The sequence below is a fragment of the Hetaerina americana genome, unplaced genomic scaffold, assembly GCF_022747635.1.
Source record: "Hetaerina americana unplaced genomic scaffold, ioHetAmer1.1.p SCAF_5, whole genome shotgun sequence".
NCBI lineage: Eukaryota > Metazoa > Arthropoda > Insecta > Odonata > Calopterygidae > Hetaerina > Hetaerina americana.
In genome coordinates this window covers 86,647,731-86,662,107 of record NW_027287095.1, presented here as the reverse complement: position 1 = coordinate 86,662,107, position 14,377 = coordinate 86,647,731, and the positions used below count along the sequence as shown (strand labels likewise).

Here is a 14,377-nt window from a genome sequence, read left to right as displayed (position 1 = left end):
TGGATAAAACAATTTCAGTTTATATTAAGTTCTTCATCTAAAAGTGGCTAGTAAAAGACTATCATGCCAATGAATCTTTGACTCAGAAATTTACTCCGATTAAACTTTTTCATTCAAGATTTCCCCCCCCCCCCCTCATCTTTTAGCAGTCATCCAGTCCTTGCTATGATGAACATACACCCAAATGATTGAAATAGATACTATCCCCTTTACCTCAATATTCTTTAATGAATTTGAGTACTGCATAGCTGGTTTTAGTCAGCACACTTGTTTAGAAATACAACAGAAATTAATGCAATCCCGGAGCATCAAGTCTATTACTCTATGAGAATTGCTGGTGTTCGACAGTTACTGAATATACATTAGGGAACAAAAAATTCCCATTAATCCGTGGCCCACCAGGTTGCATAGTTTGCAAATTAGTGTATAGAATATTCCACCATCACAAATCACCAAAACAAAAACTACAATTTTTTTATATATATATATTTAATGAGACATCTGCTTTGACCACAAATACACATTTCACATAGCTATATGTAATTTTAACTGGAAATGAATCAACAATCACTGGAGCTTCTCCTCGATAACAATTCGATAAACTTGGACCTTGCATGCACACTTCACAAAGCCTAAACAGCTTCACAAAGTTGTGCACAGCCTATAAGAGTTGTTAGTTAAGTAGTTGCAATCAATAATGGTTAAATTGCCTATTACTGGGCAACAATTTTTTTTACCAACCAAATAAATATACAAAGCAAACACGGCAACGTACAACTAACACTCTCATTTGGTTTCTTATTATTTTTCAATAAATTATGATACAATGATTCTAATCAAGTGGGTTAGATCCACCTGCATAATTTCTTTTAATGCTTCGATCTTTTCTATTTTAAAAAATCAATTACTGCAACATGCAAGAATCTCAAATCCCTTGTTCCCATTTACTATAAATAATCTATTCTCCACAATAGTGATTTTTTCTTTTTTTTTTAAAGAGCTTTGGAATGGATCATTTCGTTATACCTTTAACATGTGCCAACACAGGAGTAGTCTGTTTTTTTTTTGCTTCCAGACAGATAGACGCACACATGAGTGCCTACAACGCAAAACTCCCAGAGGCTCAGGTGCTCGCCACAGCAACCTCTCACGCACCCCACAATGAGTCCACACAAGTGTCCACATCCATGCCAGCCAGTTTGTACAGTTTCTTGCCGTGCACGCAATTCACACTGCCAGCATGCAGAAACAGGAATGAAAAAGAGAAAGGACTTCCATCTCTCAGCTACCTATGTGATACTTTTTTTTCTTCAAGGGATAGATATTGTCATTCAGTCTCAAGGTATTGCATGACAGCCATAAATATATAATAGTATAAGGAATATCCTTGGCTTCAAACTCAACTTTCAATGTAGAGCGTACATTTCTTTGATTTTTTCTGTTTCTACAAGATTATGGCATTATTTTTGTTTTTAATATCCATTACACTAATGAACTTCTTTAGAAAACTTTAGCCATTTTTTTTTAATACTATCTACAACTTCCATTATTTAACAGACTCAAACAACAAGAAAAAAATGAGTTTAAAAAAAAAGGCCGAATATCTGTCGCCACTTCCCACCCAATCACTCGAAAGCTTCCAACAAGAGCACACACACTCACTGACTGACTGGCCGATGGCAGGCAGCACAGGAGAGAGATTTTAAAAAAAACTATATATATATATATTTATATTTATTTATATTTATACGGATTGGGGAGGGGATCTCAAAGAGGCACACATTAATTCCTGCCACAAAATAATATCCCGCACACCATTCCACCCACACACCACGTTTCACTTTACATCCACCACATCACAGTCTGACACGTCAGGAGAGGCCGAGGAGAGGGGGGGGGGGGGAAGATACACGTTTAAGGGCAGAATGGAAAGAAAGTGAGAGGCACAAAAAAAAGTAACAAGAAAGAAGATTTTTAAAAAAAACAAACAATGACAAAAAAAGGGAGTAGTCTCGGGGAAAGAAGATGGGAGGGGAGGGCCTGGGGAGTTTCTTCAATTCTGCATTATGTCCTCGCTTGTGACACTTAGCTTCCAACGTGGCTTGAAGTGGCCTTTCCTTCCTTCCTTCTTTCTTTCCTTCCTTCTTTCTTTCCTTCTTTCCTTTCTTCCTTCCTTCCTTCTTCTCTTTCCAAGTAAAGGCTCTCTTCAGCAGACGTGCACGTCCACACAGAGAGAGAGATTTTTTTTTTTAAGACATTGACCCGGGAACTTCCACACAAGATGCTTTAAGCGCTGTGCCACGAGGATACAAAGGAGGAGAGGAGGCAATTCACCAGAGATACGCAAATTTACAGGGAAAGTATGATGCATGATTTCGTTTTGAAGTATTGGATGAGATGATCCAGGTGAATCAGACGAACAACAACCTAATCGGAAGGAGCTCACATGCTGTAGCCTTGGTAAGGCATGCCCGGTGGTTGGACAAAGGTGCTTGGGTACGTCCCGGGTGGTGCTGCTGCTGGATTATACGGCTGACCCATCATGGCAGGACCGGCCGTCAACATCAACTGAGGCTCGGCTGCAAGTAAATAAAGAGGGGAAGCACAAGATCAAACACCATTTCAAAGTGAAAATAACATCACAGGAGACTCATTAGAACATTTTCTGAATGAGTTCATGCATCAAATGCTCAAGGACACTTTTTTACAGCCAACAATTATTAACGAATAACTCGCCGAAACTGCATGCCAAGCCCAAAGTTTCAGGAGCACATTTTTAATCCACTCATATCTAGCGATGCTGTACATACATGGGTGCCTTATTCTTAGTTCTGCATCATCAGCAAAACGATTAAAAAACCAAATTAGCTTTCCCTTACCCAATTAGTCCCCAAACAGAGCAAATTATAATATGTGGGTGCCATTCACATATCCATAAACACAAAAAAACCCGAAGATCTGTTTGGTAGGTGATGGTAGAGTTCACCGATCCAGACGGCATGTGAATTCCACACATCAGGGTAGGGGGGCCAGTTCCTTTCCTAGTGCTGTTTATTGTTTCCCAGGAGGACCTGGTACCCAAAACATCAAACCGCTTGGGTGGAGCTGCAGGTGCCCAGAGGGGCTTGCCCAGGAATCGAACCCAGGCCCTCCGGTCAGTAGTCCAATACTCTAACCCCTGTATTACCGCGACCCACCCAAAAACATTTTTACTAAAAACTAAACTTTATAAATGTTACCAGAACTGGAGCAGGCCCAATTCATGCAAATACCAGAATAAATTGCTACAATTCAGGGAAGAAAAGCAATTTTGCAATGGAAATGTATTATCGGCATTTTCTGTAGACAAATCTACAGACTTTCTGTATGCGTGTTTTTTTCTAAACACTCACTCTTCGTCATCCCAGGGACAGAAGAGACATGAGCTAATTGGAGCACAACAGCTAATTACTGTTATCATGTGGCCCATGAACACACTTTGTGGATTTTAAAAAATTAAACAATTAGAAATTCCACTTAAATTAATTATTTGAATTAATGTCATTTTTACTTTAAAATTTTAACATGTAATTGTGCTTTCAGGAATGAAATTTGAACAATGTCTTGTATCCATTATTATATAGAATTATTTGAGAACAATGTGACAAAGCAGTGTAATAATAAAAGGCTTAATTTTGCTGTTAAATATACCAAAAGTGTTTCTTAGTTACTTTATGCAATCTGGTAATTACGAAAATTCAAGAATTCATTTCTATAATTACTACAATTTTTCTAGTAGTCTAGTTTTCTGCAAGTTTGGAATACATGTTGATAGTAGAAAATTGCACATCACTGGCCTATATGATGAAAGTTGTCAATGACCCAAATCCATGTAAATACACACAAGGTCAACTCCATATTTTTATAATAGTCTTCACATTCGGATGAAGAGCTTCATTAAATTTACAGGACAAATTCCAAAGAAACTGCGAGAGATGCCGCAACAGTGAATTTTAACAGAGTCATCCACTAATATGCATTTCAATGCAGGTCAAGGCAAATGATTTTTACACTCTGAAATTGTTGCATTGAAATGAACATTAGTGGATAACTTTGTTCAAAGTTACTGTTGTGGCATCTCCTGCAGTTTCTTGGAATTTGTCTAAGGTATAAACAGCCTAAGTGTTTAACAGTTGGCTTTAACCTCGTGGACTGTGGTGCGTCACGCACGACTACAAATGCCTGTGACATCGTATGTACGGTATTTCGTCACATCATCTAGATCCTTTTAAAGAGCCCCCGAAATTTCCGAGTTTAAGAGGACGCCTCTGATCGCCTTTAAGAGATCGAATTTAAGAAGAAGCCTCGATAGCTTAACTGGCTGAAGCACTCAGCCGGACATTGAGGGATCTGGGTTCGAATCCCAGTCAAGGGGAATGATTTTTGCAGTACAAAGGCCATTGATCCCCTTAAAATGATCACACTAGTAACAAGGAACTTTAATAAGCTTAGGTCAATGAGATATTTGGATTGCAAGCATGTCACAATCCCAAGAAGTGTGCTCCATAAGGAAATTATATTCGACCTTTGTGAACAAAGAATTGCATTTGGTAGATTACTATGAAGCAATGTTGTGGAGTTTCATAAAACAACTATTGACCAAGTACTATGCAACAGTTATTAGAATCATGAAACAATGATTTACAAATGTTGATTACTGTGCATAATAAACTAACAAAAAGATGGACCGGAAAGGAAATGGAACTCTCAAAGGAAAGCACTTTAAGGCCAACCTTCAGCATATATGCAGGGCTTTCGCAGTGCGCCCCATCCTATTTATTCTTCTGGATTCAACTTTCACGATAGCTGAGGGTGCGTCCCTCCATCCATAGTGGGAAAAAGTCAAACAACGATGGTGTGACACTTTTCAAATGAATTATTAAACCATCTTTCTTTATATTTTTCATTGGCTAATCCAAAGGAAAATAACTGTGCTACATTACCTATTTTCAAGACATTTAGGAGCATACACGTAGTCTGTACGTTAATTACGTGAACTGGTGCAATCTGGTGGCCATGACGCAGACTAGAATAGCCCCGCCCACTAGTGGCACGAGTTTCCTGAGACCCAAGTCTGTGCTTGGCGGATCGTCGAGCTGTGCGTATGGTGCCAGTTATGATAGTGTTTCTGTTGTCCTTGTTTTTACTGTTTGTCGAAAATGGAAATTGGCAAAATCACGGAGCAACGAATCGACACCATTTGTTTGGTGAAGTGCGGTAAAAGATATCAAGAAATTTCTGAAATATTGACAGCTGTTGACGGTGATAATGCTCTGAAGAAAACGGGTCCGTTTTCAAGTGGATTAAGCATTTTAAAGATGACCAACAAGACGCCACGGATGATGCAAGGCTGTGACGACCTTCAACCACCTCTGTTGACGACAACATTGATCGTGTGCAGTCCCTTGTCCTTACCGATCGTCGAAAAACTGTCAGAATGATAGCTGATGAACTGAATTTAGGAAAATCAACAGTGAAAACTATTTTAACCGAACATTTGGGTTTTAAAAAAAATGAGAGCAAAATTTATGCACATTCAGCATTGATTGTTCATCAGTTTCTCGGAAAAAAATTCAATCACCATCCTTGGTCATTGTCCTTATTTGCCAGATATAGCCCCCTGTGACTTTTTCCTATTCCCAGCAAGCAAGAAACTACTAGAAAACTAAAAAGCCTATCTGCCAAGGACTTCCAAGGGTGCTTTAAACAGTGGAGAAGAAGATGAAATAAGTGCATAGCCTATGAATGGAGAACACTTTGAAGGGGACAAAATGGATGTAAACTAAATTTTGCCAAATTAAGTTTTTTAAGGTCTCAGTTCACGTGTTTATTGGACATACCTCATTATAACACCCACATAATCAGTTTTTTTTTTAAAAGATAGCTTTGAGGGAAAGTGCACAATCTCCCATTTTATTGGCACCTTTATTATGAAAATTACACCCTCCATTATCTGAATCCTCCGGCAATGAAGAGCACTATCATCAATCAACTAACACTTTCCTTTTTGGCACCTCATTTTGGCTGAGGGATGATATTTTCAGCATAAAGGTTAATAATTAATATCGTGTTATCAGTGAGATAAATGGTACTCCAAACATCAAAAACTAATGGACATGAACGTAAGACTTAACCATTATGAGGCCCTTTATAACCAAGAAAATTCCAAGTGCTACCCAAGCCAGTATGACCAAGTAATCCAAATGCAGCATTTAAGAACATTAAAACACTTTTTCCGAAAACCCACTGCAGTAGCTTGTGAGGTAGGTCTCCTGTGCTGATTCTAAATTTACTAAGACCTTGCTCAGGTAGATCCTTAACTCCCGGCATAACATTTAAACAATTAACTCTATTTTAAAGGCAACTTCGCCAAACGAGACACTTACGCAACATCATGGGTTTATGGTCATGCTGAGATGTCTCCTCTAACCTCTGTGACTCTGATTCTTCTAATTTATCAACCTGTAACACAAATGACACACCCAAGCATGAATTACAAAGTTCAAAAGTGATAGCCAAATACAACACTTCACCATTAAGTCATATTAAAATAATCAGATCCATAACTGATCGCACAACATGAAATTCAAATTACCTTAGTAATATACTCCCTAATGACTTGTACAAGGTATGGCATGGCAAAATCCATGATCCCATGTCTCCATGCCAGCTCCAGAATGACATCTGGGTGGAGCAGGTCATAACATTGGAAGAGGCAAGCGGCAAAGCAGTCGTGATTGCCCTTTTCCAAAAACCAAGCCAAGAGCTCTTCTGCAACATCAGCATTCTTTGACTCGGCAGCATACTCCATTGCATCCTTTGATTATAGAAAGAGAAGAATCAATTAAAATCAAAATTAATATACACTGTGATGTCTTCTGAGATTAGGAGGCTTAAAAAAATATGAGAAGATAAAGAAAGAGTGCTCATCACCTAAGGTAAAAACAAATTGCTCCATCTCTCACTACTTCCAAGTAAAAAAATCTTGCTACTCGAAACAAATGCAGAGCTCTAACCTCAAACTCAAAACAATTTTTCATCACATTTTTACAGCTTGAACTCCAGCCATTAAATAGCAATAAAACCACACACATCCAAAATTAACACTTCCACTCATTACATAATGAATTTGAAAGAAATCAATATAGATTCATCATACATTTACAATTTAAAATCAGTATTTCAGTATTGATAATCATAACCTCAAAAGGCTCCTCAAATTAAATGAAAATCCAATAATTGAAATGAAACAAAATCACAATACAATGTAGAAAATTGGTTTAATTTCAGTGCAGATATTAGACAAGTCATCGAAAATTGTCACTTGCAAATAAGTAACCATCATCTCCAATTAACAACTCTAAAGAAACAAAAAAAGGGTTCAAACTTATGAAAATTAAAAGGGTTTTCAAAACAACGACACTCACTTTAAATAACCTATCTTTCTTGCATAGTTCAACTGACTGTTTCCAGCGGTTGTTGCCCTTATACAAATATGCTGCTATTCTCCTGAACTCAATCAATTCATGTTTCTCTAGTTTTTGGGCCAGGGCAATGTTGTCGAAGTTGTCAAATGCATCAATTGACGTCCTTAAACCCTGGATAGAAATGAAACAAAAACAAATGTTAATTCCTTATGCAGTAATTAAAGCACAAAAACATGAGTATTTCAATTCACTATTGTAATTAATTATATTTATTCTTGTCATTCAATGTTTATTTATTAATGTACATAAATTCAATTATAATTCTATTTGTTGCAAAAACATGTTTAATTTAAATCTGAATGTGCACCTAATTAATAAAAATGAGAGCTTCATTTGCACAAAAATTATCAGCGATTGCCTGTCAAGAATGTTGATAGTCACTAGGGCTTTCACATTTCTTCCCGTTTTTTTTGTGACGGGACAATGAGTAAGGAAGTTGAGAAAATACTCTCCAAACCTTTGACATGGAGTGCGGTTTTGTGAAGTATGAAACGTTATTTAAGCAAAATGATTAGCGTAGAATAAAGGATTTTGATACATGGATGTGGTGAAGGATGGAAAAGGTAAAATGGACAGAAAAGGAAACAAAATATGAAGTTACTAGGTGTGGTGAGAGGCAGGAAAGGTGGATGCTGAGCATTTTGATTGACTAGAGAATGTCGAAGACTGTGATATAGGGGAGAATGTTAGGCAAGCAAGGAACAGGTAGAAATAGGATACGCATGTTAAATGGAATGAGGGGAGGTCAAAATACCCAGAAAAGATGAAGAGTTAATTTAAATTTGGGGTGGCAGGGTGTTTCTGGTCAGATGGAGCTGAGGAAGGTAGCAATATTTGGCCTGTGTCCATCCAATACCCATCTTAAATTTTAGACTACCAGTACCATCATTCTGTTCATGAAAACTTGGAAAAAGGAGGAATATGGACAAGGAAGGGCAAAGCAAGATATTGAATGGACAAGGAAAGTCAAAGTAGTATTGAGCACCCAAGTTTTACTCAATGAAGTAAAAAGCATGGATTAAATACTTAAAATTACTTCTTTCGTAGCATTTACATTAAGAATGATACATGTTTGGAAATGAAAAATCACACTCTTGCAATCTGCTGGCTAGGAAGTAAATGATGATGCCAATTATACACTGCACCAATTTTTAGAACATCATCACAAGGTACTTAATGCTACTTTTTATTAAAAACATTATGTTTACTACACGTGGACAGCATAGTTACCTGATAATCCTCCTCTTCAATTAGCAAATTATTTAGAGCCTCATTTATGGCCTTATTGTTGAGGGACTGCACTGACCTCAGGTAAGGTTTGACTAGTTGCAGGTGTCCAACCTGGAAATGTATCAAGTAAAATTAAACACTTACGGCTCATGTTCATCAGTCCCGTGAACATATTCATATAATTTCAACTTGATTATCCATTATGGGTAGTTTTTTATAGGAATTCTTAGAACTTAATGTTTATGTGAACCATGAATATGTTTTGTAAAGAGAAATTCTTTGTAAAACTATTAAAATAAGTGCAAGTTGTCTATTCCATCATCAAACTAGATGGACATATGCTGTGGCTAAATAATGAAACAAATAATAATCACAAGAGTTTTGATTACAAGTAAGAGTTAATTACCTTGGTGAAGAAATTGACAGATCTTGTGTGGTCCATACGAGGAGCAAGGACAACAAGAACATCATTCAGGAGGAGGGGCTTGTAGTCCAGGTAGAATTGTATTGCCTTGTAATACAGCTCAATATTTGCAACCTGAAATTATGAAAAATTGTTGTAGTTCATCATGAGCTAGAAATGTTCTCTCTTAAAAGCAACTGAATTAGAATTTTTCACACACAGCTCCAGACAAAATATCCCATAATGACTAGGAAAATTCTCTTTCAAAAAGGAAAACCCAAGCAACAAGTCTTCAAAAAAAAGGAAATAACAACGACAAGGGATTCAATGAGATGCTGTCAATTCAAAATATTGAATCGAAGTGAACTTCCGATACCAGAACCTTAAAGATTAAAGGGAATCAACAGGTCGTTTTTCATGAAATAATTCGCCAATATTAAGTTAATATAAAACAACATGGTAGGTAAAAAATGACCCAATTCATCTGAGAGCCTAATAATATTCCTGAGTAAACCCAAGTCTCCAATATAAGCACAAAGAAATTTTTTAATTTGGCAGCTCATCAACACAAATCTTGAAAACAAAGGGAAATTTATCCAGAAGTGCTCTAAATCAACTTCACAATGTTAAGTCTTTGGATGTCCTTAGCAGTCTGATGATTAAAGTAGCTTTATTGTAGAAACTACATTAACAACTTTTTTATTTCAACTCCTAGAGAATGTGTCCATGAATGCATACCAAAAGTTTTACTCTAGAACAGCAACAGTTTCTATAAACAACAGCCTCCAAATTTTCAACCAAGATCTTTCCGGATCTGGAGGTTACATTTATCTCCTATGTTACGTGGTCTTCCGATGTATATGCTGTCATAAGTTTCATATCCTGCATGATTTGTACTTTACCCAGCTCTCAAATGCCATGCTGCGGAGCTGTCACATTCAGCAGTCGTTTCATTACATCATTACCACAAAATCCTCCACAGTAAACAAGGCTGTGAATTTATTGAAGTGAAACATAGGTGCCTCTTTATGGAAAGCATATTTAAGTTTCGCGTTGCTTTAAATTCAAAGTGATTTCAAATTCTTAATGTCCTCCAGGTATGCAATGAATTTGATTGATGGAGGGAAAAACATTAATTTAAATTATTTTTGATAATGTATCCAAAATAAGCTATTTTTCTTATTGAACACTGTTACAGGATATTTTGTAATAAAAGCAAGAAGGTATAAAAAAATAACAGCAGTAATCTGAATAAAGGTGAAAAAAATCACTCGCTGAGAAATGTAAGCCTCATTATCAGATGCTCTAACTTTGTTATCCATACGCTCATATTTTTACTCAAGTTTAATGGCTTTGAAGCACAATGTCTGACATTTTAGCAAATTTTAAAAAATTTAACAATCATCTCAAGTCCTTCAAAATGTAAATATTAAGTTGTCACTTAAGATGAACAAAAATACCAAAGCAAAAATATATAATTTGTGCTAATTGTAAGTTTCAACATTTTTTTAGTAAATCTCACTGTAATTTTTCTTATGGAAAAATAGAGCAAGTGACAAGAAAATCAAATTTGTGTGAAGTATTACAACATAAAACATATAAGAGGTATTCTGTAACTAAGCATTTGCCTCATGTCTTTTTTGGCCAGATATCATGACAAAAAAATTAGGGTGCATGTCTCATTAAAGTTTTAAGTTCCCAAGGTAGATAAGTAAACTGTTAATACATCATCTAAGTCACTAGTTGTCACCAAATCAATCAATGAAATGCTTCGTGCTGACCTTTGTAATAATGTCTTTGAAATGCCCCTCTCTCCAGGCCTCTGTGGGATGATTCATCATTGCAATCACAGCATTGTCATACTCCTCGTATTTGTCATAAAGGAACACCAGCTCAGCCCAGAGATGCGCTAGCTCAGCAGCCTTCAGAACCTATTTAATCACAACATATGAAAAAGAAAGTGGCATCAATCTTGCAATTTTTTTAACATCTTATAATTACAAGTGAAAATGAAAGTCATTTTGCTCCCTTTTGAAATCAAACTATCAAAAAAGAATATTAAATCCTTCATGAACTAGAATTTATAAACAGAAAATGGTTGAAAAATATTAAGCGATACCACAAAAATACTAATACTAAACAAACTAGCTTATATGCAGGATTCGTTAGTTTAATAAGTTCAAAACTTGGTGAGAAAACATCGATGACTGAATTAATTGAAGTATCACAAAAAAATGGTGAGATACCAAGAGGTATGCAACTCATTGTTAAGGTACATTGGAATTTCAATTGAAGCAGGGGCATTATGTTTTAACTACTTCAAGACTTGAAAGTCCATTTGCAGCTCATTAATTATGAGATCAAAGCCATACAAACAATCACTACTCTACACACAAAAAAGTCTGTTGTGAGCCCAAAGTTCACTTTTTTATACTTCCACATTAAAACTAAGAAAAATATTTCCTTTGATTCAGGTAACTAATGTAAAATAATGCATTGTATGCCAGAGAAAGGGTGGCATTATATTTCTCATAGGCTGAAATAATCCAAATGCAATAAAGGTCCTAAGATTTCTATTCCATCCAAAAAAAAATAAGGGACTGTTTGAAGAGCTCCAAACCAGACTGGGATTAAACACTACACCAAAGACTAACTGTCCATGTCCTTCTGATGAAAGACACTAGCACTAGTGTCCACTAAATATCCATTGAGCATTTCCGAGTTATGTGTTTCAAACTCACAAGTGTCATGAACAAATAATTCAAAAGTTAATTCCAATCTTAGGTAAAAAAATAATATCACTCCTGCATACCTTAGGGATATTGACTCTAGACCAGAACAACTCCAAATGCTCCCTCATTTTGGCCGGCTTGTATTTTGAGTACAGAATGGCCAACTCAGTGAACATTCCCATATGGGCTCGCTCCAGACCAAGAGCTGCCTCCAGTAAGTTTATCAGCTCTTCAAAATATCCTCGATCCTGAAAGGAAATCAAAACACATCAGAAATCTCAGCAAAAAATACACTGCATAACAATTAACACCTTACTGAATAATTATCATAAATTAATTCAAAACTACATGAATAAATATAAAAAGTTAAGAGAAAGTTTCTGAGATTACAATTCGTAAAATAAGCTAATAGTGGATGAAACAACACCATAGAGTAACATTCCCTTCATGGAAGTTAATAAACAAGCTTTTAACTGCAAGAAATAGTTCAATTTGAGTCAAAATCATTCCCTACCTGGTAGTAATTTATCAGATCCTCTAGCTCATCCGCATGGACAACTATGTGCAGACCACACATCTGCGCCAACCGGAATTCTTCACTGTCCACGCATGCAAAGCACACTTCCTTCCATGTCCTTGTGCTGAAATTATGATAAAAGCAATGTCAAAGTTTTCACAGGACAAAATGAACAAGAAACATTAGATTTCTTCCTGAAGAACAAACACCACCCTTTAAGTTCATTGAAAATTTAGAAAAAAAATACCTGTTAGCTTTTCTGGCACCATCTACTGCTCCCTGGAATTCCTTGAGGTGGACCAAAGTGATTGCCAATCTGGCAAAGTTTGACACATTGTTGTAGAGCAACTTAGCAGCCTCATACATGCCATCGTCAAAGCAGCGATCACCAATCTGGTGTTAAAGGAGTACAGGTCCATTAATATTATTATCTTCAAAATAAAAATAAGACTATTGAATGTTCCAATAATTTAAAAAAAAAACCTTAGATATTATGTAACATGTGCTCCTATTAACATGACGTATTTCTTTGTTTATCAAGGCTGAATTATTTTTAATAACCATATAGATATGGCTATTTAAAAAGGTTATGAAAGGATTGAAGGAGACTTCAAAATAACAAAACAAAAAACTAATTAATGATGCACTTTCAAAATTTAGACAGTGAAACATCATATTTGTAATTTAGAGGGGACCAATTAAAAAATGAGAAAAAAAATAGAGGTTTTGTACAAAGTGTATAATTTTCAAAACTTTATTTTATATAAAACAAGCAAATTATCTCTTGGGAATTTTTCATCATTTATGTAATTTTAACAAATTTAAAAATCCATGGCTACTACTTGGAGCCTGCTCTTTTCTATTAGGGTCAAGAATTTTAATGTGAATTTATATTTCACAAGCCAGTTCCCTACAGTCACTTAGTTTTCGCAGCATTTCAAGCTTCTGCTCCATTTTTTATATGATTTCATCAACTTTCAATCTTATTAAAGTATTATTAACCAAGATTAACGTTACATGATAAGCTAAGTCAGCCAACAACTGTAATTTGCAGTGGCTGAATTAACCACTCCCACAAGGAAATCAAATGCATCAAGTTTCACACAGTTCAGACAACATAATAACACATTACTTCTCAGATGATAACTTTAAAAACTGATTTAAAATGCCTGAATCAATTCTTCAGGAAAAATTTATTTTAAAGAAAAAATATATCCTGCTGATCTCTTTTGGTTGGTTGGGCAGATTTTACAAAAATTCTGGGTTCAAAAACATTATAACATGGGATTAACTTATAACGAAACTTATCCAGACCATTAAAAATAAATTCAATAGTGAAAAAAACTATTGAAGCACTCTAATTTCAGGTTTCACCAGATTTACAGACCCACTCATTTGACAACTTTTACAACAGGTGGATTATGCCTTGACATTAACCAAGTGGAACTCAATATAGGTGCTAACAATCCCAAAATAAACAATCGCTACATAAAGTTCAGGTTTATATATAGCAATTTTATTATCACTTATTAGCTAATACTTATGCATTATAGACCAATATTATTCATCTTGGCATATATGAGATTTACAAGGAAAACTATTAATAATAATCTATCCTACACTTTTATGCTGTTGCATGACATTCACGCATATATATTGATTTAATTTTAACAATTTACAGTGACGTATCTATGAATACACTAGCTCTGTGGAATGGCCCACAAAAAAGTTCTTTTCCATCGCAAGAATGTACAAGTTTACTCCTCAGCAGTCGTGACCACAAAAGTCGTGGATTTATAATGTCAACTCTTTTCCCATCCTCCCCATTCTTCAGACTTCACTTCCTCATAGTACTACCTGTTCTCCAATATGAAATAATGGATGGTGGCAAGAAATTTTATTTAAATGAGGAGATGATTTTGGAAACAAATGCCTATTTTGTAGAGTTGGAACAATCATCAATTCAATG

The 14,377-nt window shown here is 35.7% G+C and overlaps 1 protein-coding gene across 2 annotated transcripts in view; it reads right to left on the bottom strand.

Moving 5' to 3' along the window:
• Window positions 1-943: 943 nt before the first annotated feature.
• Chc (clathrin heavy chain) overlaps window positions 944-14,377 on the bottom strand; it is a 114,454-nt gene continuing 101,020 nt past the window's right edge. For both annotated transcript variants that reach the window (XM_071592316.1, XM_071592317.1), the window contains exons 23-32: window positions 12,656-12,801; window positions 12,406-12,532; window positions 11,972-12,139; window positions 10,941-11,090; window positions 9,163-9,294; window positions 8,757-8,867; window positions 7,467-7,637; window positions 6,635-6,856; window positions 6,426-6,501; window positions 944-2,579 (exon numbers count right to left, since the gene is read on the bottom strand). In XM_071592316.1, the coding sequence (XP_071448417.1) occupies window positions 2,443-2,579; window positions 6,426-6,501; window positions 6,635-6,856; window positions 7,467-7,637; window positions 8,757-8,867; window positions 9,163-9,294; window positions 10,941-11,090; window positions 11,972-12,139; window positions 12,406-12,532; window positions 12,656-12,801 (1,440 nt within the window). In that variant the 3' untranslated portion in view covers window positions 944-2,442. The remainder of the gene's footprint in view (window positions 2,580-6,425; window positions 6,502-6,634; window positions 6,857-7,466; window positions 7,638-8,756; window positions 8,868-9,162; window positions 9,295-10,940; window positions 11,091-11,971; window positions 12,140-12,405; window positions 12,533-12,655; window positions 12,802-14,377) is intronic.